We start from the raw sequence: 21,813 nt of genomic DNA on the forward strand, positions 1-21,813 counted from the left end.
CTCGACATCTCCCTGGCACAGGCGGGTGGCCAAGCCCTTCACATCCCCCAAAGCCCCAGAGCCCAGCAGGTTTTCCAAGCCCTTCCAGCCTGCTGCTCCCTTGCATTACTCCACTGATCCAGTGTCACTGTGATGCTCTCAGCTTCACCTGGACACTTTATTGTGGTCATGCTGTTAACAGCACCTCAGGCTCCTGGCCCCAGAACCTCCTGGTGCCTCCAGACCCCTGGTGCCCCCATCCAGCATGTCTGGAAGCAGCCAGGCATGAGCCACAGCTCCCCTAGGGTGACAAGCCTTCCCAGATGTGCTCCCTGCCTCCCTCCTTTGCAGCCCCCACCCTGCAGGGAATGGCCCCTGTGCCCATGCTGGGGAACAGCCCACCCCGCTGCCCAGCACCCGCCATGTGCCACCCACCCCCTCCCTGCCATGGGCACCTTCTGTGGGGGTCCAGCATCTTACCCGGGGTCCCTGTGGCCCCGCCAGTGTGGGGGGTTGATGATGAGACAGGGTCTGCAGCAGTTCTTTACAACAAGGTTTTATTTTTCTTTCCTTTTGACTAAAAACCCCCCATTGAAGTTGTACACGGCCGTCAGCCGGCTCAGTGCCCCACGAGCCCAACGAGCAGGTTATGGTACAACACCCCGCCCCGGCGCCTGGGGAGTGAAGGCAGAGCATCTCACACCCACTCTCTCTCCCCCCAGCCCCAGGAGCTGCCAGCCCCATGCCAGGGGCTCTCTGAGGGGACAGGAGGATGGGGCTGGGACAGCCATCCTGGAGGGGACAGCAGGGGTTGCGCTCCAGGGCCGCCTCATCTCCCTGCACACCCTCCGCAATCCCCCCGGGAGCTTTGCAGGGCTTCAAGCCCCATCCCAGCACCAAACTGGGAACCACTTGCATGCTACTGGTAAATTCCTGCCTGGGCAGAGACTTGTCCTGTGCAGACAGAGGTTGAAACACATTCCCTTCCTTCCTTATCTTCCCTCCCATGGTCAAGCGGGGCCAGCAGCCACCAATGGCGAGTGCAGTGGCAGATCCCTGGTGTCCGAGAGGTGAAGGAGATGTCCAAAAAGCCACAAACAAGAGATTGTACAGCAGCAAAATGAGTCCAGCGCCTTGAAAAGCAAGACACAAGCTGCAACAGCACCTCAGGGTTGTTTTTCCTTCCCCTCCTTCAGCATAAGTCTTTTCCATGGGTCTCCTGGAGGTTGTTTTTGGTTTCAGAGATGTGCTTTGGAGGTGCCACCTTGTCCCCAGATGCAGGAGAGACAAAAGCAAGTCAGTTTTGGGCCCTCCCAGGAAAAAAATAGGGGCTCTGGTTTGCTTCATACAGTTTCTGCACATTAGTGAAACACAGGTCTTAACACACCAAAAAGCTCAGGTTCAGATGCTGAAGCCCACCGCCAGGCACAGATGCACCCCGAGGGCTCTGCCCCAGCTCAAAACTTACTGCAGAGCATTGCCAGCCCTGGAGCAGGGATGAGGAAAGAAAGACCAACCAAAGCTTGAAATCCGTGTGAAACGTGCTCCCCTTTTTGAGAGCATCGCTCCTTCCCACTCAAGAGGCACAGACACAAAAAATTCCTCTCCTCTCCTCTCCTCTCCTCTCCTCTCCTCTCCTCTCCTCTCCTCTCCTCTCCTCTCCTCTCCTCTCCTCTCCTCTCCTCTCCTCTCCCCCCACACTGTTACTCAGAGCTCAGTGTATTGTCAGACACCTTTCTGCATTTAGAAGCAGACACTGCCAGCACCTATATTTAGAGCACATAGAGCATCGCCTCCCCCAGCACCACCACATCCCTGGCCCCAGCCCCCACATTGCCCATCGGGCCTGGCTTCCCAAAACTCCAGCACAGGGAGTAATGCTCCAGCAGCTTCAGGTTGAAGCCACAAACTGCTGACAGATGGTTGGAAGGGGACAGGCAATGCCCAGAAATGGAGAGGAGATGCCCTTGCCACCAGTCAGCACCAGGGACCTTCCCCCAGGGTTGCATGGGGCACAGCTTGCCTGCAAGCACCAAGATGGGGATGCAATAACACAGCCAGAGCAACAGAGAAGGCAGGAAGGGGAATTTTTGGCTCCTTTGGCAGCTCGAAGCATCTGTTCAGGAAGCATGGGGAGAGCAGGGACTACAGAGGTGCCACACACCGGCAGGGACCGATGAAGGCAGGAGGAGGTTTTGGCCCCAAAAGGGAAATCTGCTCCTTGTGTGCACAGAGGGGAGCTTGGTCGTTGGAAAGAAAGGCTTTGGTCCCTGCCTGAGCCCAGGAAGTGGGCAGTCTGCAGAGCTGGTGGGATTTGCTTCTCGCAAAGCAGAGCTCACAAAGCCATTCGGGCAGGGGCTGACTTGCACATGCGGGAGCGGGGCGGCTCGTGCCCAGAGCATCTTTGAGTCAGGAGAAGATAGGGGTCATCTAGGACCAAAGCAAAGCCTGGCCAGAGCTGCTGCTCAGCCAGCCAGCCAGAAGGACTGCAGAACAGCCTCAAGGACCCAGACCACAACAACCCGCAGCAGAGCAAAGCCATGGGCAGCAGGACGGGCAGTGGGCTGAAGGCCACGGCTCAGCTCCACACATGTGGCCACATCTGGTCCAACCACACCAACCAGAGCCCAGCCCAGGGAAGCTTCCCCTGAAGCTCCAAGGACCCAGCACCCCCCGGCTCTCCAGCATCACTCTCGGGATGACAACAGACACAACTCATAGCAGAACCGTGCTGGTGGTCACCCATCACCACAGGGCCACCAGCACCTCCCCAGCCTGTGACTGCACCCATCCTTAGAGCTGACAGCACGGAATTACCAGGTTAATTAATGACTGGCACTGGAAGGAGGCCTCATACCTCACCTTCAGCCCTGGCTGGAGGCGTGAGCCACTCCGCTCACCCACCAGACCACGCTCCTCTCCTAGAGCCCTGCCAGGTCTCCAACACCCACCTGTCCCACGCTGGGGCCATGGGGTCTGCAAACCCACCGCCCTTCCCCACAGCAGCCCTCCTCCAAGGAGGAAGCTGAGGCAGGGGAGGGGGGAAGCCGGGAGGACAGGCCTTAGGGTACCATCACACACACACATCTCTCTCCCCTGAGGATGTGGGAATCTTCTTCTCCTGGGAAAACACAGCAGAGAGGCCTCTGAGAGGTTTGCTAACACCCCCCTTGACACCGCCGGTGCCAAGACAGCCCTCATTCCTCATCCCTTGGGCATCTCACGGCCAAGCCAGCAGCAGAGCTGCCCAAAGACCCCTTCACCACAGCCACCTCTAATGGAGAAAATGCAGTTCCCACCACTGGAAACATCCAGGCTGGGGTGAGGGGAGGGGTTGACCTTCTCAATGCAGCTTCCCAGGGACAGTTGGTCCTGCCCTGGCCAAAGCAGACGAGGGCAGTAGAACCTCCAAAGTGCTCCCCAGCATTGTCAGATGACTGTAACATAACCATGTATGTGTATATCTTTATATATACAGCATATAAATATATATACACACACATACTGTATATACACACACAGGCACACCTAGAGTTCTCTGTATATAAATAATGTCAGTGGCAGACAGGATACATTCGGATACACCCTGCTCCCGCCTGCCCCAGTACAAACCAGTTGGCTTCAGTTTCCCCCCATCCCAGCAGGCAGAGCTGCTGCCCAGTGCACCCCGACCTCCACAATCCCCACCTCGCCACCCACGGGGAGGGAAATTCAAAGCCACACAGCAGCACAAGCCCGAGTGACAGACCAAAGTGGGGGCCCCTGTTACCCCCTTGCTGGGGCTCTCCAGCCTCGGGGAGCGGAGAACCATCGGGATGAGCCGTCCCGTCCTGGGGGTCCTGCTCAGGGCAGGGAGCAGCGCCATGGCCGGGGGGCTCTCACTTGCCACTCCACTGCCCATCAAATGCTTCTCTGTGCAGAAAAAAAAAGTGATAGTAATAAATGAAAGTCGACAGATTTTAATCTTTTTTTTTGCACAAAGACTTTTTTTTCCTTTGTTTCTCTTTCCTTGTTCCTGGGTTTTTTTCTTGGTTTGGTTTTTTTTCCCCTTCTTCTCTTTCCTTTCCCCTCCGTTCCGCTCTGTTTGGTTTTCTCCTCTCTTCCCCCTTGCATTTGGTTCTGTTTCATTCCTAGGCGTGGCGAAGAGCATGCATTGGCGAGAGGGGGCACGGCGGGGCGGGGGGCCGAGGCGGGGGGGCACGGGGTGTGTGTGTGTGTTGGGGGGGGTTTAGGGGGGCAGCTTCTAGCACTTGTCGTCTTCCTCGGTGTCGCTGAGCACGTCGATGCTGGCCCCGCACATCACGCCCTGGCCTGCCCCTCGCCGCCGCCGCCGGTAGTGCCCGTTGGGCATCTGCCAGCCGTGCCGCAGCGGCGGGGCCGAGCCGATGGTGTTGGAGCGGCCGAGGCTGGTGGCGACGGCCGCCTCGAAGGTGAGCGTCTCTTCCTCACCGCAGTCTGAGGCGTGCGAGTCGTCGTGCAGGGCCAGGTACGGCTCCGAGATGTAGCGCTGCGGGGTGGACTGTCGGCTCTGCTTCCCCGCCGGGGAGCTGGAAGACTCGGTCGGGCCGGCGGCGTTGGGCTCCAGGCCGGAGGAGAGCAGCGGGGAACCCCCCTCGCTCTCCTCGGCGGGCGGCGAGGCGTCCCCGGCGTGCCGCAGCATGGAGGCGTAGGACAGGAGGGGACGCGGCTTGGGGGGCACCGGCGGGAGCTGTCGGCGGCCTCGCCGCGGGGTGCTGGTGTCCGAGATGGAGGGGATGGAGCTTTCACTCAGGGAGCCCGTGCCCTGAAACGCACCGAGACACGCTGGGCAATACAGGGGCTGACGGGCTCAGCCATGCCCCTGCTCCCCCCAACCCTCAGCCTCGGCTCCCCAAAGCGCCCTGGAGCAAGCCCCGAGATGGGCAACAGAGCTGGGGAAGGGTCTGGAGCACTAGTCTGATGAGGAGCAGCTGAGGGAGCTGGGGTGTTCAGCCTGGAGAAGAGGAGGCTGAGGGGAGACACGAGCACTCTTTGCAACTACCTGACAGGAGGCTGTAGTGAGGAGTCCATCTCTTCTCTCAAGTAACAAGTGACAGGACAAGAGGAAATGGCCCCAAGTTGCACTAGGGGAGGTTGAGGTTGGAGATGAGGAAGAACTTTTTCCCTGAGAGGGTTGTCAGCCCCTGTCCCAGGCTGCCCAGGGAGCTGGGGGAGTCCCCGTCCCTGGAGATATTGCAAAGCTGTGTAGCTGAGGTGCTAAAGGCCTGTTAGTGGTGGGCTTGGCAGGGTGAAGGGAGGGGTTGGACTCAATGATCTTAAAGGTCTTTTCCAATCAAAACGATTCTATGATTCTACAGTCCTCTCACCTGAATATAGTCCCGCTGCACCCTCACCTGCCCCATCACTGCCTCAGGAGCGGCTCCAAGGATGAGGACAGTGTCTGCTCTGAGTGGTCAAAAGCACTGGCAAATCTGCTGCAGGAAGAGCTGATAGCTCACCAGCTGCTCTCTACAGGCAGCATCTCTGTGGGTTTCAAGCACAGTCAAGCACTGGCATCTCCAGGCTTGGGACATATCAACCTTGCCAGGGAGGGGATGCCACAGTGGTGAGAGGATCAGCATGGGGATCCATCCCTCTCCCCAAATGTTCTGCAGCCCCCTAGCAGCCTCAACACGCTCAGCTCACAGGGGACATGGAGATGCCACTGTAGTGAGGAGAGACAGTGCAGAGCTCTGAGAGTTGGGGCTTATTTTATGTTTCATAGAGTGATGGGGGTTGGAAAGGACGTCTAGAGATCATCCAGCCCAACCCCCTGCTAAAGCAGGTTCACCTAGATCAGATCACACAGGAACATGTCCAGGTGGGTTTGGAAACCCCCAGAGAAGGAGACTCCACTGCGCCAGGGCTCCCTCACCTCATAGCAAAGAAGTTTCTCCTTGTGTTTAAGTGGAACTTTTTGTGTTCCAGCTTATATCCATTACCCCTTGTCCTGATCTTGGACACTACAGAAAAGTGTCACCCCATCCTCCTGACACCCACCCTTTAGGTACTTATAAGTGCTGATGAGGTTTCCCCTCAGCCTTCTCCAGACTAAAAAGCCCCATGTCTTTCAGCCTTTCCTCATAAGAGAGAGGTTCCAGTCCCCTGATCATCTTGGTGGCCCTGCGCTGGACTCTCTCCAGCACTTCCCTGTCCCTCTTGAGCTGGGGAGCCCAGAACTAGACACAGGACTCCAGATGAGGCCTCACCAGGACAGAGTTAAGGGAGAAGGAGAACCTCTGTCCACCTGCTGCTCACTCTCCTCTTAATACATCCCACAATGTCAAGGAGCTTTTGTCAAGGAGCTTTTCTTACCCCTGCCTTTGTGCTTGGGAAGGGCTTTTGTCACTCACCTGCCTGTTGGGTGTCTGTGACCTGCCCTCGCTGGGTGACCGGGACTCACGCCGCCGCTCCGGCGACTCGTCATGCGCCTGGGGACTCCTCTCCTCTGAGTTGCAGCGGGAGATGTCGGGGGACAGCAAGTGCTTGCGCTCTTTGGATCGGCCCCGCTCCCTGCCGCCCGAGCGGTGCCCATCGGACCGGTGGCCTGCAGGACACTCCCGTCAGTCCCCACCGTCCCCTCCCCAGGATGCTTGCCTGGGAGGTGGGGGGGTAACCCGTGTTTTGGCATTGGTGTAGGATGAGGCCAGCGGCCCTCGCTCACCCGAGTCGGCGTTGAGGCGCCGGGCCGAGAGCTGGAGTGAGGAGTGGTAGCTGCGCCGGCGGGATTTGTAGGTGTTGTCGCTGCTGCGCTCCATGGAGAACTCATCCAGCCAGGAGCTGTTGGGCCGCTTGTCCCGGATGGTGGAAAACGATCGCCGCATCGAGCTGGTGTCTGTCACCACCTGCAAGTGACCCCGGCCCGCCAGGGAGGGGGTTAGTGCCAGGCAGGGCTGGGGGAGCATGGGGGAAGGCAGTCGAGCAGTTCACTGGCCGTCACTGGCATGCCAGCCTCTGGCATGGGGAGTTTTGGGGTTGAGGGACCACCAAGCACAAGAACAGGCTCCCCTAGATAATCTCTGCACTAATTGGGGGCAGGAGGAGAGTGGGGCTATGTTAGCTTTTGTGCTTGTGAGCTCCTGTGCCCCAGCGGGCTGGGAGCTGTGCTCCACAAAGAAAGGCAGTGACGGTGACTGAAGCTGAGCTGCTGTGTGTCAGGGGATGAGCAGCAGCGCTCTGCCCCGGGACCAGGGCCAGTGCTCCCCAGGCTGCCTCAGCATCCCTCCCTGCCTTGAAAACAAGACCAAACACAGCAAACAGAGACATCGAAGAAGAAATCATTGAGAGAGGGGGGAGATCCTCAGATGCCCCTCACTTGGTGATTATGTTCCTGGCTGCTGCTGCTACTTCTCTAGTGGTTTCCCAGTGGCAGCACTGGTCCTCATTTATTCCCATTCCCTTCCTCTGCACTCGTTCCCTCTCTGACCACTCATGCTGTTGGTTTATTGTCCTTCTCCTTTCCTTTCTCCCTTCCATGCACTCCTTTCTACCTTCTCCCTTCCTTCTAGCTCACGTTCTCACATCTTTTGTGGCAAATGTTACCTCCTTCTATATTTTCCCTTGCTTTAATCTCACAGCTTCTTGCCTCTGAAGCTTTGGACCATCCTCCTTGTCTCCTCACATCACATCCTTTTTTGTTCCCATTCCCTCCTTCTGATCATCTCCCCCACTGCTGCATGGTCAATAAAAGCCCAGAGGGCAAAGCTTCCTTTCCTCTTCATGCCCCACCAAAGTGCCACAACATGTCACACCAGCACTGACACCAGGACCTCTGTGAGAAAACAGACCCAGAGACTCCACAACAAAACTGAACCCCACAGAAGCATCTGTGTCTCAGCAGAGGCTGAGCACGAGACAGAACAACAAAGAAACCAGGCAGACAGACAAGGAGGTGAGATGTGGCCTGGGTTCCCCTGGACAGACGGAGAAGCATGTGCATTGGGACAATGGGAAAGGAAAGGTAAGGTGTTTCATCACCTGGGACATCATCTGACAGCCAGGCTGGGACTCCTCCAAAGAGTGGGTGTCCCACTGTGGTGGGGGAACCTGCAACCTCCCAGCACGGCCCTGGGATCAACATCTCTGGCTGCTGTCGGTGTCTGTCACGCATGTAGGGGAATAGCAGCACCCCAAAGATGGGGAGTTGCTTTGCTTTCGGGGTGCTGGGGAAGCCATGAGGCTTACAGGACTTGCTCAGTGCAGAGAGAAGCCCCAGTGTTACCTGGTGGGCTTTACTTGGACCCGGCACCCAGGGGGGCTTTGCTTGGTTTTACCTGGGGATCCACAGACAGACGAGGCATGGAGGAGGCCCTCCCAGAGACAGTGTGGTCCTGAGTGTCCACGGGAAGGTAGCTGCCACGGTTAGAGGGCTGCACTCTTTGAAACTCCCTAACCTCTGGCTCCTGGAAATAAACACACAGCCAAGCTCTTGGGATGGGGTTGGAACAGGGCAGCACACTGCTTCAGCCCCATTGGCAGGGGCCAGCCCCGCTCACTTGACCGGCAGCAGAGCTGATGTGGGCCAAAAAAGGAGTCTGAGACACATCATCTGCCATGTCACCACTGAAAAATGGTTCCCAGTCCATGGCCTGGGAGCCCAGATGTGGTGCTTCAGGCTTGCCTGATGCCCAATTCATCTCATATCTCTTCAGTGGCAGCAAAACCCCGCCTGGACCTGGCAACACCTCGACAACCAAATTTAACTCCTCCCTTTGCCAGAATGGGACAAACACAGGGGATTTTCTCTCTGCCACTGCTTTAAAGGCTTTCAGGTCACATCTCGATTAAAAGAAAACAGGCTGCCCATGGCACCTTTGCACTTCGAATGATTCCCAATTTAGGGGACTTCTTTGCACAGGACATGATGTCAAGGAGCAACCCAGATCTGGTGGGAAGTGACTTTATGGGGAGGGGGGAGCGTAATCTGCCCCCTCCCCACTGGCAGGCTGGGGTGACTGGGGGTGGCCTGCAGGGAACAGAGCTCAGACAGTGCTACAAACCCCAGGACATGGACCTGGAGATGCACAGTGGCACAACACTGTATCCGACAGGCATCGGGGTGGTGTGTGAACACACACACAGACACGGAGAGAGAGATCGAGGCATGTGTATGTATGTATAGATACAGATAGACAGACAGACACTGCTGCTGCCGGGCGGCCTGCGTGGGAGGCCAGCGGGGTCTGCTCCCAGCAGAGACAGTCTGGCAGCTTGGTTTGGGACTGGGGACACCACTACTGACAACAAAATGGACATGAACCCGAAAACATCAGATACCACGACTCAGCACGGGGCAACCCACTGAAATGAGCGCTCAGTGGAAAAAAAGAGCAGCCTGTGAAGAGAAGGATATTTTACTGCAGGACATTGGACCTCAGTCACAGCTTTCACCCCAAAAACACTTGCTGTTGCCTGGCCTCACCAGCTAGGGCTGGTTGAGGGATGGCTGCATCCCCAGACAGAGCCAAAGGGCTAGAGCCCCAGCTGGGGACACCTGGAGACATTTGTCCCCTCCTTCAGAATCGTGCCTGACCCAGCACCCTGCTCTGCCTGCGCTGTGCTTGCTGCCACAGGGGCAGCGAGCAGCGTTTCATTGCTGTGCTGGCAGCCCCACTCCTCCCCGTGCCCACCAGCATCCTCACTGGGCCTGCCAGGCAGTGCATGACTTTACCAGAGACTGGTGCTCCTGGAACTGCCCGTGGGATGGGTCCATGCATGCCAGCTGGAAGATCTCCTGTGGTGAGAGCGGGCTCAGCGAGGGGAACCCACTTCGGCTGCTCCTGCAAAGACAGCCCAGCTTCAGGGAGGCCACACGCTGGGTGCTGCCGTCGCTGGGCATCACCTCCCCAGCAGCTCAGAGCTGGGGAGCCTCTGTGCTTGTCCCCTAGGTTGTTGAGACCCTCAGGACAAACATCACGCTCCTTGGAGATCTGAAGTGGTGCCCAGGCAGGAGAGGACAGCAGTGCCCCAAGTCACATGGCAGCAGCAGGGACGTGCCAAGCACAGTGCCAGCAGCTCCCACCATTTCATTCCCACTAGCCACTGCTGGAATCCACTGCTTAACTGCTGTCAAGGTTCAGGTCCATCCCAGGCACTCCCAGGTAAGAGCTTGCACTTAGGGCTGGGATGGTCCTGCAAGAAAAGCATCCATGCAGACACTTGGCCATCTCCCCTTGGCCCCCTCCACTTGTCTTGATGCTGAGACACAACAGCTACCTGGAACCCTGCCAGAAGCTTTGTGCTGGGAGCTTTCTGCCCCAGACTGGGTTTCCCCCGCTCTCTGCAGCTCTTTAATCCTCTGTGCATCCCAAATGCCAGCTCCAAGGAACAGAAAAGCAACAGGACTACCTTCCTTCTTCCCAGGGTGATACTCACAGGCCCGAGAGGGTGTCTTGCTGGAGGTAAGGCAAAGCCTTTGCGTTCGAGATGATTTCCTGCGGCAAGGAGGACGGCTCCATGCGCTGGAACATGGGGGCATTTTTCTGTATTAATGAAAGGAAGAAACCAAGGCTGTAGGAAATACAGATGAAGAGCCAGTGCTTCACTAACCAAGCCCCCAGAAGGCTTGGTGTACTCAGGCTGGCAGTCAGGGATCGAGGATGCACATCCACGTGCCTCATAGTCACCAACCCCCACCCCGTAGCCCCATCCTCCTCCCTCGGCTGCATCCCCTGCAGCTGGCTGCACATTTGGTCAGGACATGGCAGGACGCAGCAAGGGGGCCCTCGCTGAGCCTCACCTGCTCCTCCAGCTGCTGCCGCTGCTTCTTTGCTTTGCTCTGCTTGTAGTAATCCATGATCATCATGGCTGCATATATTTTGCCAACAGTCAGGTCAGAGTCTGAGAGCAGAAGAGGGAACAAAGTGGGGACATTTGTGTTGTTAGCCAGCATGGATCTTGCTGTGAGATAACTGGTGAACCTCAAAGACTGTTCACTGCTCTGAAAGAGAGAGGGATGAACACCCAGACACTCCACGTGGAGATAAGGTAGATGGAGATGGCCTGAGAGCATCATCATAAACCACCAAGCCACATCACTTTCATCACATCATCATAGGTAATGGAGCAAGTGATGCTCAGCCTCCTGCCTTTATATGCTCTAGAGCTGATTTACAGGAGACTCTGGGTTTGGCAGGAGTATATCAGTACAGACTGAGCATTTTTCAAGAGGGTTTCCAAGCAGCCAGGCAGAGCAAGGCAGAAGCCAGCCTGTAGCAACACAGACCCTTTTGCCACTTCTCCAGCTGAGGATGAGTCAGATCAGTCCCCACTTCCCTTTGGGAAGAAGCTGCTGAAGGTATGATGGAAACTTGACAATGATGGCAGCCCCCACAGAGACTCACTTTTTGGCATGGGTACCAACAGGTCAAGCATCTTCTGGGACAGGTGAGGCCAAATGGTCAGGATCTCCTTTTGAAGCTCTGAGTCTAACTGCTGCCAATCTGCACCACCTTGAGCAGCAGGAGGAAACAAAATAGCCCACGTACGTCAAGACCCAGCATCAGAGTCCAACTAAAAACACCCCTTTCCCATCCTGAAGTGAGGTTCACAGGCAGCAACTGGTTCTTTCTGGGCTGGGAGGGCCATCCTACATCAGTGAGCCTGGTCTCTTGCTCTCACAGGGAAACTTTCCTACCATTCCTTCCATCTGTGCCTCCATCTCCCCATCCCCTGCCCTCCCACTCAAAGCTGCCATCCTCAAGCTTGCCTTGGGTCCATCTCTGCAACTCCAATCCTACTCCAGCCCACACACACCTGCTGCTGCCCCACTTTCTTTTTTCTGGTGAGTGGATCATGTGCTGGTGAAAGAGCAGCTCCTTGAATACTCAGCGATGCTGTGCAATGAGACCAGAGCCCTCTGGCCAGTAGCAAAAGGGTCTGCTGAGTTCAGGGAGACCCAGGCTCAAAAGGAGTTATCAACATGTGCCAACTGCAGATATTTGGGCCCAGGGCAACTCTGTTGAGCTGTGGGAGACCCGGGTTCAAACCTCTGCTTTATCTAGAGGGACCTGAACCCATGGTGCTGTCTCAGCACTGGGCTTATGCTGATATTTGGCCCTGGGTTGTGTTTTCTTCCACCAGCCGAGCTGGTCTCAGGGGATGTTTTATTGAAAACAGCGTGTTTCCGCAGAAAGCTTTTGATCTGATGAATCAGAGCGTTTCCAGCAGCAACAACAAAGCAGGTTTTCCTGCTCTGAACGTTCTATCTTCCCCAAGAGAGAGATATTTCTGTTCCCCAGCCTTAGGAAGCCAAGCACATGTGACCTTTTCCCTCCTTGGTTAGGTTTTGTATGTGGGGAGGAAAGGGAATTCTCTCTTTCTTTACAGTGGACATCGAGGTGCTTCCACTTCCTAGAAGCAGCTTCTAGTGGAAAACTGGCCACCTCTTCTCTGAAGAAACAGGATCAGTGGGTTTGTTTTAGAGAGCAGCAGAGATTTGTCTGTTCAAGGTAAAAACTTCTATCCACACACCAGATTCTGGGCAGCCAACTCCAGTTTGGTTGTGGCATCCTCAGCCTGCCCAAAGGATGAGTACTGGTCACTCTGAAACCCTCCTGGCTCTGTCCCCTCTCTACTCTGCCGACCTTACCTTTGGCAATTTTGATGTCCAAGGCTGTGCGTATCAGGGCCATCAGGGTGGAGGTGAAATGGACCGTCATGTCCTCGGCCACGGGCATGTTCATCAGCACCAGTCTCTGCGCAAGAGAGAGAAGAAAACAGCGGACGGAAAACAATATCGAAAAACACATCGACCAGGCTGGAGGAAAAGAAATTAAACATTAAACAAAAGGGAAAAAAAATAGAAATCAAAGAAAAATAAAAAGCAACAGAGAGTGTCAAAACAGCACAGCCAAAAAAGAAGGGCAAGGATCACCCCGCCACCCCCCGCCTCCCCTGGCTCCTTCCACCCCAGGACACCGGCTCACTGCCTTCCAGGGCTCCTCCTGCACCCCAGGAACGGCCCCTGAGCCCCCTCCCCGCGACACCGGGGCCGCTGCGGCACCTCCCGGCGCTTTCAGGAAGATGTGCCCCGATCTGCCAGGGACCTGGCGTGGGGGCTGCTCAGGAAGGGGAGAGGGGGCTCAGGTTTCCGTTCCCAGGTGGTTTGGCTTTCCAGCTCTCAACCCTTCCCAGCTGGGGCAGGGGAGAGGAGGGTCCCTAACCTTCAGGGACTTCAGATCGGCTGGATTCCTCTAGCATGCTACATCCTGGCGCTCCCTTTTTGCGTCTTTCAGAGATGAAGTTTGCCAGCACATGCACAGGGTCCAAATTATCCAAGGGTGGGGAAGGGAAGGAAGGGTAGAAAAAATGCAGAAGGAAAGAGAAAAGGGCAACCAAGGCAGGTTAGACACGCCATGCTCCTTCCCCACCCTGGGCAGGCGGGGTGCAAACCGAAGTGACCAGATCCACTTTCCCGAGAGTATATTTTGCTTTGTGAATACCTTGGGTCATCCCTTCCCTGCCCACTCCTTTTCACCTGGCTTCTCATGTCCTTTCGCTGCCTTTGGGCCTCCTCTTTTTCTCCTGGAAAAGTGTGAGGGTGGATGTATGCACTTGTGAATAAACAGGTGAGAGCTGGAGAGGGTGGCAGCACGTGTGTGCAGAAATCTCTCCTTTGCTATCCCTGGATGCTGCTGGAAGCAGCCCGTGGCCTAAAAAAACTTCAGTTTGCCGGGCAACACGTTGCTCTGTAGCTCCAAGGCTTGTCCTAGCAGCTGCTGCCCTCAGCAAAGCCCAACAGCTCCCACTGCACAGCCCCTGGCTTGGAACTTCCCGTGCTCCTGCTCCACGTCCTGGAAGGCACCTGGCTTTGCCTTGCACAAACCATTCTGGGGATAAGCTCGTGCCGACGCTCCTCACACACTGCAGAGCTGCTCCCAAGGGATCTGTCCTTGCTGTCCACCTGCTTTGCATCCCCCTGGGCTTTAGCCCTTTTGCTGCTCTGGCTGGGACAAGGATGGTTCCAAGCCCACGGGACAAGCTTGGGGCGGTGAGCTCCTAAGGATATCGCACTCTCCTAACTGTGCTACATGGCCACTCCTCACCTCATCTTCTCCCACCCTCACACTTCCACACTGTCTCTCCTCTTCCATCAGGGTTTTCCACCCCAGAGCTCCCCGTGCGGGTGCGTCAGCACGCTGTGCCAACGACCAGCCAGTGTGGCCAGGACTCTTCTGAGCACACCAGGCTCCCCAGGAGTGAGCTAATCACATGTTGGGTACCCCCAATGCCTTCCCGGCTCCCCCCAGGTCCACATCCCTCGAGCCCCGGCTCCTGCTCGGCTCTAGCCCCCATAGAAGGAAGGGTTGATCTACCTTATAGGCCACTTTGGAAGGACATCTCTTGCCGAGGCCTAGCGGTGGTGACATAAGAGTCAGCATTTCATACATCTCAGTGTAATGGATTCGGCCACTGCTCATGGAGGGGGAAGGGGAGGGAGGGAGATGCAGAGAGAGAGAGGAGGCATTCCCAGGGAGCAGAAAAAAAACGTACAAACAAAAATAGTACAGGAAAACAGGAGAGAAAAAACAAACGGACAAACAGGAAAAGAACAGGAAACCCGTTAATCAAGGCAAATCATACGCGAGAGACTGTCCTGATGTGGATTTATAGCACTGCTCACACAGACCCAGGAATGCTGGCAGAAGGCGACTCACCCCTCTCCTCTCTGCTGCTGGCCTCAAGCGCCTGTCTCGCTAGCAGTCTGGGAGTCCTTCTCTGGCCTCAACCCTTCCCTAAAAGCCCTCCAGCAGCCCCCAAACTTGTCCCACGGGTTCCAGGGCTGTGTGCGAGTGGTATAAATCAGATACACGGCACTCGAGCCATGGGTTATTTGAGACAACGGTGGTTTGCAGCAGAGTGCCCTGCGGCCTCTGCGGCCTCCGTAGCGTCTTCCCTCCCGGGGCCGGGGGGGAACCTGGGTATCACTTTGCATCGCCACCTAACCCATAGCCGGAAGGCTGTGTATCCCCAGCTCTTAAGGTCTATGCAATTGGGAGGCAGCATCTTGCATAGAAGGCAGTGGGCCAGGGTCACTTGTCAAAGGAAGATGCCCAGTTGCTTCCGTCTGGCTCTGCGGATGGGCCGCTTTCCCACCATGCACCAGTGCAAAAGGCATGCTGGAGTGGCTGAAAAAAAAGCAAAAACCGGGAGGAAACGTTGTACATGCCATGCTCCCGCCCTGGCTCTCTCCCACATGCGGCTGCAAGGTCCACCAGGTTGGAGTTTAAAGAGTCTCAGCAGAGGCAGCTGTTTGGGCCTTCCAACATTGGGGGTTTGTTTGGGTTTCCCAAGGAGGGCAGCTAGGCCGGGCCCCCGCCTCGCGCTCCTCTGCTCTGGAAGGATCTGCCTGGGATCGCTGCAGTGAGCAACCACTGCTACCAAAAACGGGACACCCAATGACACCTCGAGCCCTCTGCCGGGATGAGGGGTTTGGGCTGTGGTTCCCTCTCTCTGCACATCCAGGAGGCCGCTCAAGTACGTCTCCCAGGGATCCTGGGCTCGGCCACCTCTTCCTCCCCTCGTGCCAGGCTCATGTCCTGCTCTGTAACGTTCAGGATGCTGAACAGACAAGGGCAACCCTCACAACAGCAAAGGATTGGACCTTACAGCTGGGCTGGGAGGACACTGCGGGCGAGGAACCCGTCTCAGCTGGGGAGGGCCTGCAAAGTAGGGCACTGACAAAAAATTAAGCACTTCCTATGGAATTCTGGCCCCTTCCCCACCCCATGCACTCAGAACAGCGTGGAAAGGGGAGAAGAAGACATCTCCTCTTCTCTGGGAGTACTACTGGTTTGGAAGCAGACCCCTGGACAAAGAGGCCTCCCGGAAGATAAGCTCTGACATTTCGGATGCGAAGCAGAGAGGGTGATGACCTGCACTGGGAGCTGTTTGGGGTGCAGGCATAGAACAGGCTGGGCAAACCATCCCCTTTGAGACCCAACAGATCTAAATGGGTTGGAAAGAGGATTGATAACAACACTGCAGGCTATTAAGTGGGAAGATCAAGAGGAAATATCCAAGTCCAGGAGTCTTGTAAGCAGCATTTTGGCAGAGATGGATGTGCACCAACTTGAAGTGTGCAAACAGGGGGAGATGACTTCAAAATTCTCATGTTAAAGAACTCCGTGCAAAAAGGAAGCAACACAGTGATCTTCCACCCACCCTTCCTGGCAGGGGGGATCGCAGTGTACCCTGCACACACCGGACAGTCTTTTGTACTGAGATTCTCTGCACAATGAAGGAGCAACGGATTCTCACGAAATGAAGAGTTTGCATCAGTCACCAGCAAGGACTATGTGAGACCTGTGTTGTTCTTACAGACAGGCTGCACATTTTGCTGCTTCTCAGAGCAGAGATCTTAGAGCATTCTGAGCAGTACAGGCGGTGGCCAGAAACCACATCCTCAGTGGAGAGAAGCACAGGAAGGCATGTGCGACGTCATCCATCTGAAGAGGATGGCTCCTGAGAGCTAATCCCAGCATGGGACCTTTCCTATCCCACCCTTGATAGGATCTGTCTGTCCCGTGTCTGGTAGGAGATGTGGCCTGTGGCTATGGCATGGAGGGGGTTGTAAAACCACCAGGCATGGATGGCTCAGTCCTGGTGCTCTGAAGAAAACCCTGTGAGTGATAGAGGGGGAAATCTGGAGGACGTTTGTCCTCCTGTGGTTAGGAAATAAGTACTGAGCCATAGGAGGCTGTTAGGAACAGGACACCAGAACAACAGGTGATGTGAGAGTAGATTCAGGGATAGGAGATGCCTGCAGGGACGTGGATGTCTGCAGAGCATTCACCTGACCCTTGACCATATTGAGGGCTACTTTTAGGAAGCAATGGTGATGTCCACCACCTCAGCTCCCTTTTGCACAACGCTAGAAGCAGGTGGGTTGAAGAAAGGCAGGGATAGGCCCAAGAGGTGGAGCTGGCTGCGAGGATACGGTCTCAGCAAGATGTGATTACAAGACCTGCTCTCCCCAGCACAAGGGCAAAGTTTGTGGGACTTCCATGAGAAGTCTTTCTGCATCAATGCCCCTTTTACTTTGCAGCATCCTGAGCTTGCCCAAGCACCATCTGTTCTAGAACAAGTTGTCCACCACCCTATAAACACATTGGTGTTTGTTCCTGTAAGTCATCGTTGTCGCACTGCCTGGTAGAATAGAGGTGTGGGCTCCAGGAAGGTGAATTGTGCACTGTGAGGTGCAGGGCAGGCTCACCAAACTGAAAGGTGAGCAAACTGGGTTGGCATTTTGGGATCTGGCCCACAGTGGCAAGATGCAGCAACCATATCGGGTTTCTTTCCTTATCAGTTGCCTTTTGGGAATTGTTCCAGGGCAGTAGGAATCCATGAAAAACTCTCCTGTCCTTGAAACACCCCACGTACAAGGAGGACACTGAGACAACACAAAAAAGAGATGGGGATGGTGTCCCTCATGTGACAGCAGAAGCTTGTCTCTACCTCCACCTCCCCTTATCCACCAATCAGCAACTAAGAAGACTGGAAAGACTGCAGGGAGCCCCTCCATCAATAGATGAGCCATCCAAGATTTCTTCCAAGAACTCTAACCCTAAATACCTCTTCATAAATGAGATGTCTGAGCATCCAGGCCTTGTCTTGCTTGTTCTGCTTTACTTCTGGTGCTTTACTTTGAGATTTGAAATGCATGCATCATCCCCATGACCAGCTGTGGAGGGTGACAGACACGTCCAGGGATGCTGGCTGGAAGAAGCATATTTCTGATGTTTTGAGAAGGATATGGTGGCTACACCATGGCACACCAAGGAACTCTCTTCCTCTGCAAAGTCATGATCAAGGGCTGGAGATGTCTGAGATTCCCTCGTACATCTCAGATGCTGTGAGGGATGCAGAAAGAAGAGCATGCCCTGAGGTTCATCCTTCCATGCCATAGGCACCGTGACACTTCACAGAAGGTGTCAGGTGCAGGATTTTGCTCAACTGTCACCCCTGAATAAAATTTCAGACAACTGTGCAAGTCGGAGAGACACAAGGAGGCAAAGACACTGCTGTGGACTCACAGCCAGCAGCTAGGAGTTTGGCTTATGCAGAAGGAGAGAAGCTGTTGAGCTCCACAGATGTGTCTAGGTGCCATCACCTTCCACGCAGGTCCAGCAAGCTAAAGGCAAGATTAGCAAGAATCCTGATCCCAAGAGACATGGCCATGTGTCCTACAAGTGCCACACTTGAGAAAGGTCACTCTGGCCTCTCTGACCTCCCCCCAGTCCTCATGCTCCAAAACATCAAAGTCCCCAGCACCCCTCCTGCCTTTGCTCCCCACTTCCCTTCGCAGGAGCAAACCACATCTAAGCCTCTCCACCCCCTAAAAAACCCCTTTTGCTCCCACATGAGGGCACTTTGATAAGCCAAGCAGGGCCAGTGGCATTTGGCTGGCATCCTTCAGGGGCTCTCCTGGGGCAGGGGGCTGGTTGGGGACACACACACGCAACTTCTCAAAACCCACCCCTTGGAGGTTCTGAGCCCTGCCCCCGACCCCACGGGTGCCTCCCCTCGAGGGGAGGACAGCTGCTGGCTCTGGGAGGCCGCGGACCTCTTTAAACTCGAAGGAAAGCAACGTGGGGGTTCCCTCGGGAGGCGCGGTGGCAGTGGAGCAGGGGGGGAGGAGAGGGGTGGATGGTGCGTCCCGTGGCCAAGGTTGTGGCGGAGGACTGGGAGGCAAACCTTGCACGCCACCCTGTAGGGGCAGTTCTCTCCTAGGCCCAGAGGAGGCGAGATCACCCGTACTAATTTGTACATATCCTTATACGAGATCCTGCCGCTGCAAAGGAAGCACAGGTGGGTTAATAGGACACTGAGAGGGTGGAAGAGCTTAATCCGGGGTGAAAGCGGGGGATGCAGGGGCTATCTGTGGAGCATGACTTCCAGGGCTGCACGGCTCTTCTCCTTCTGGCTCTGTCAGACCCAGAGAGGGGAAAAGACGTGCGCATCAACTACTGCCTTCTCTAGCACGGGTCAGGTCATACCTTCCTCACGCTGACCCATCTCAAGCCCACAGGACAGTCTTGGTGGTGTGCACCACCTCATCATCCTTCCTCACCGTGTCTCTGGCTGCCTATACCTGATGGGAGAGAGCTGGGATTTCAAGGGGGTGAACCTGCAGCTTGGTTGGGTTCTAGCCACCACGAGCCCTTTTGATGGAGAGTTGTGTCCCATCACATCACCAGTGAGTCTGCCCTCGCACAGCCAACTCTCTGGTCCTCACAAGGTCCTGGAGAGGTTGGCAGCTGAGTCACTTTTGTCTCCAATATCTGGGGAGCCTGAGGTGGGGAGAGATAATGTGACCAGCTGGTGATCGGTGGTGGTGGCACTAGCACCAAGGTCTCTTGTGGTCCAGTCCTGTGCTCCAGCCACCAGACCATGCTCTGCCAAGGGTACACATTATTAGAAGCAAACACTCCCACACGTACATCCCTGCTCTCCCACAGAAGCGCATCTCCCCAGGCCCAGGTGCAGTCACAGCAGGATACGGCCTGTATCCCTCCTGCACTGGCTGAGGTAACGAAGCAGTTCAGGTGAAGAGCTGCCAGGAGAAGGTGCAGGGGCTGCTGGATGCTGAGCTCCCCACCCCGCTCCAGATCACAGCCCTTTGGGAAGCGGGACCATGTGGGGTGGAAGTGCTGAGGTGCAGCGTGCTGCAGCCTCCTGGGCATCCTCAGACAAGCTTGGAAGGAAACCACGTGAGGAGGCAAAGAACAGCATTACCTTCCTACCTAGCACCTTTGCCTCTGGTTTCTCCTTGCTCTTCTCCCATCCCCATCTCCATCACTGGCCAGAGCTAACCCATCCCTGAGCCCCCCTGGTGCTGAGCGATCTCCCCATGAAGATCTTCATGTGGTGGTCCCAGTGTCAGGATCCAGAACTGCCGTCCCACGTGGGTGGTGGGAGCCGTTCAGATATACTCACCCATTCCTCACCCAGCAACAGGGGCCAGGGCTGCCCCCGCGCCTGGCACCACCAGTTCCTGTGCACCTCCCCTAACCACTGGCTACATATGATGAAAGAGCATAACTTGCTCAGAAATCAGAGAGGTGCACAACATCAATAGGACAGGTCAGGCATGCTTTTACAGTGACTGTCCTGGAGATCTAGGCCACCAACATGGTGAGGTGAGAGTGAATGAAGTGCCTGGTGTGGAAAAATCCTTCCCCAAAAGCCATGGGTGAGACCCCCCCCACACCAAGCAGGTGGGTGAGAACTGCTCTCACTTCCTCTCCCTTCTCTAGTTGTCTATTAGGACATCTACTCAGCCATGCTGACCGAGGCATCATCACCTGCTGACAAGCAAACTCACCTGCCCACACAGGCCTTGCACAGCAGCAAGGGTGCTGGAGGAGGCCATGCAGGGAGGAACCTGGCCAGCACTGAGCTGTGCAGGGCTGGAGAGAAACTGTGCAGGAAACTGTGCCAGGAGCTGATGACATTAGGCATAAAAAACATACCTTGTCTGGAGCTGATCTCTCAAAGGGCAGGACATTAGGAGTGGAGGCAAAGAGTCTCCAAGGGGCTAGTGTGTGGCTGCCAAGGGCTCTCGAGCTAACATTGCCCACGTTGCCTGGCACAGCAGTACTGGGCCGTGGCTCCTAAAAGCTGTCCCTGGGCAGGGAGGGAGGGAGAGGCCACACAAGGCTCTCTCATGGTGCTGGGATGGAGTGGAGGGCAAACCTGCTCCCAGAGCTGCCAAGGGCTCCACACCGCCCTAGGGATGCTCCAGACCATCCTGGGAGGAAAGGCAGAGAGCAAATCCTCTGCGGGAGCAGAGACGAAGCCCAGGCATCCATGGCACATATGGCTGCTGTGAACCCACCCAGACAAGATGCTCCCTGGATGACTTGGCAGGAGACCAGCAGACACTCAGCATCTCCCCATGGCTGGTAGCATGGCACACCCAGCCCTTCCCTGCCAGGGAGATGTGGGTGCTGGGAACCAGGCAATGGAGCCAGTCTCAGGACAGAGGCACCCAGCTGGTGCATGGGGACAGAGAAGGAGGTTGAGAGGGATCTGTCCACTGGCTGGGGAGGACAGGAAGAGCAGGATCCTCCAACACTCAGGATAAACACCATGGCAAACCAGGAATATCCCCCAAGACGCCCATGCCACCAGGAATCATAGAACCAGTTGCCACCTTTGTAACGATGGCAGGTGAGAGCAGCCCTTCCCTGACCATCCCAGCATCACAGCTGGTTTCCAAGAGTAGAACACAGAGACACTGACTTAAAACCAGCTCTGAGAGGCTGGTGAGGAGAGAAGGAGCTGACTACATACCATGCTGCTCTGTCATACTCTGCCCAGATCCGGACAAACTCATCTAGATGGTGAGGTCCCAGGATGGAGGAATCTCGAGTCAGGTATTCAAAATTGTCCATGATGACCGCCACAAACAAGTTGAGCATCTAAGTGAAAGGGAAAAGAAAGAAAGGAAAGTGCAGGGAGAGGGAGAGAGAAAGAAGAGTAATCATGGGAAGATGATGGAGGATGATCCTATGGCTGGGGTGCAGGTTGGGGAGCTGATGAAGGTGGACTCCTAGGGCTCCTGGCAGGAGGAACTCACCAGGAAAGAGCAGAAGAAGATGAAGGAGACGAAGTAAACATAGGCCAGGTCGGTGCCGCAGTGCTCGTTCTCATTCTGCCCAGATGTCGCTGTCGTGTCTGGCTCACAGCCTTTGCCCTCCAGGCAGGACAGCATGATCTCCTGCCATGCCTCTCCTGTGGCACTCCTGCACCCAACACAGCCCTGTTCAGTAGCTCGTGGTGGCACAGGGATGGAGCCAGGGCAAGGATGGC

General features: G+C 55.8%; 1 protein-coding gene across 3 annotated transcripts in view; it reads right to left on the minus strand.

The window, feature by feature from the left end:
- Positions 1–4,206: 4,206 nt before the first annotated feature.
- Positions 4,207–21,813, minus strand: part of CACNA1E (calcium voltage-gated channel subunit alpha1 E) — a 100,351-nt gene continuing 82,744 nt past the window's right edge. For 2 of the 3 annotated variants that reach the window (XM_062004117.1, XM_062004115.1), the window contains 11 exons: positions 21,581–21,746; positions 21,295–21,422; positions 14,313–14,409; positions 12,587–12,692; positions 11,340–11,447; positions 10,736–10,836; positions 10,372–10,478; positions 9,668–9,776; positions 6,662–6,842; positions 6,351–6,544; positions 4,207–4,762 (listed from right to left, as the gene is read on the minus strand). In XM_062004117.1, the coding sequence (XP_061860101.1) occupies positions 4,223–4,762; positions 6,351–6,544; positions 6,662–6,842; positions 9,668–9,776; positions 10,372–10,478; positions 10,736–10,836; positions 11,340–11,447; positions 12,587–12,692; positions 14,313–14,409; positions 21,295–21,422; positions 21,581–21,746 (1,837 nt within the window). In that variant the 3' untranslated portion in view covers positions 4,207–4,222. Of the gene's footprint in view, positions 4,763–6,350; positions 6,545–6,661; positions 6,843–8,270; positions 8,400–9,667; positions 9,777–10,371; positions 10,479–10,735; positions 10,837–11,339; positions 11,448–12,586; positions 12,693–14,312; positions 14,410–21,294; positions 21,423–21,580; positions 21,747–21,813 lie in introns of all 3 variants that reach the window. The other variant, XM_062004114.1, reaches the window with a different exon arrangement.

This window comes from Colius striatus, chromosome 10, assembly GCF_028858725.1.
Source record: "Colius striatus isolate bColStr4 chromosome 10, bColStr4.1.hap1, whole genome shotgun sequence".
In the NCBI taxonomy this organism is placed as follows: domain Eukaryota; kingdom Metazoa; phylum Chordata; class Aves; order Coliiformes; family Coliidae; genus Colius; species Colius striatus.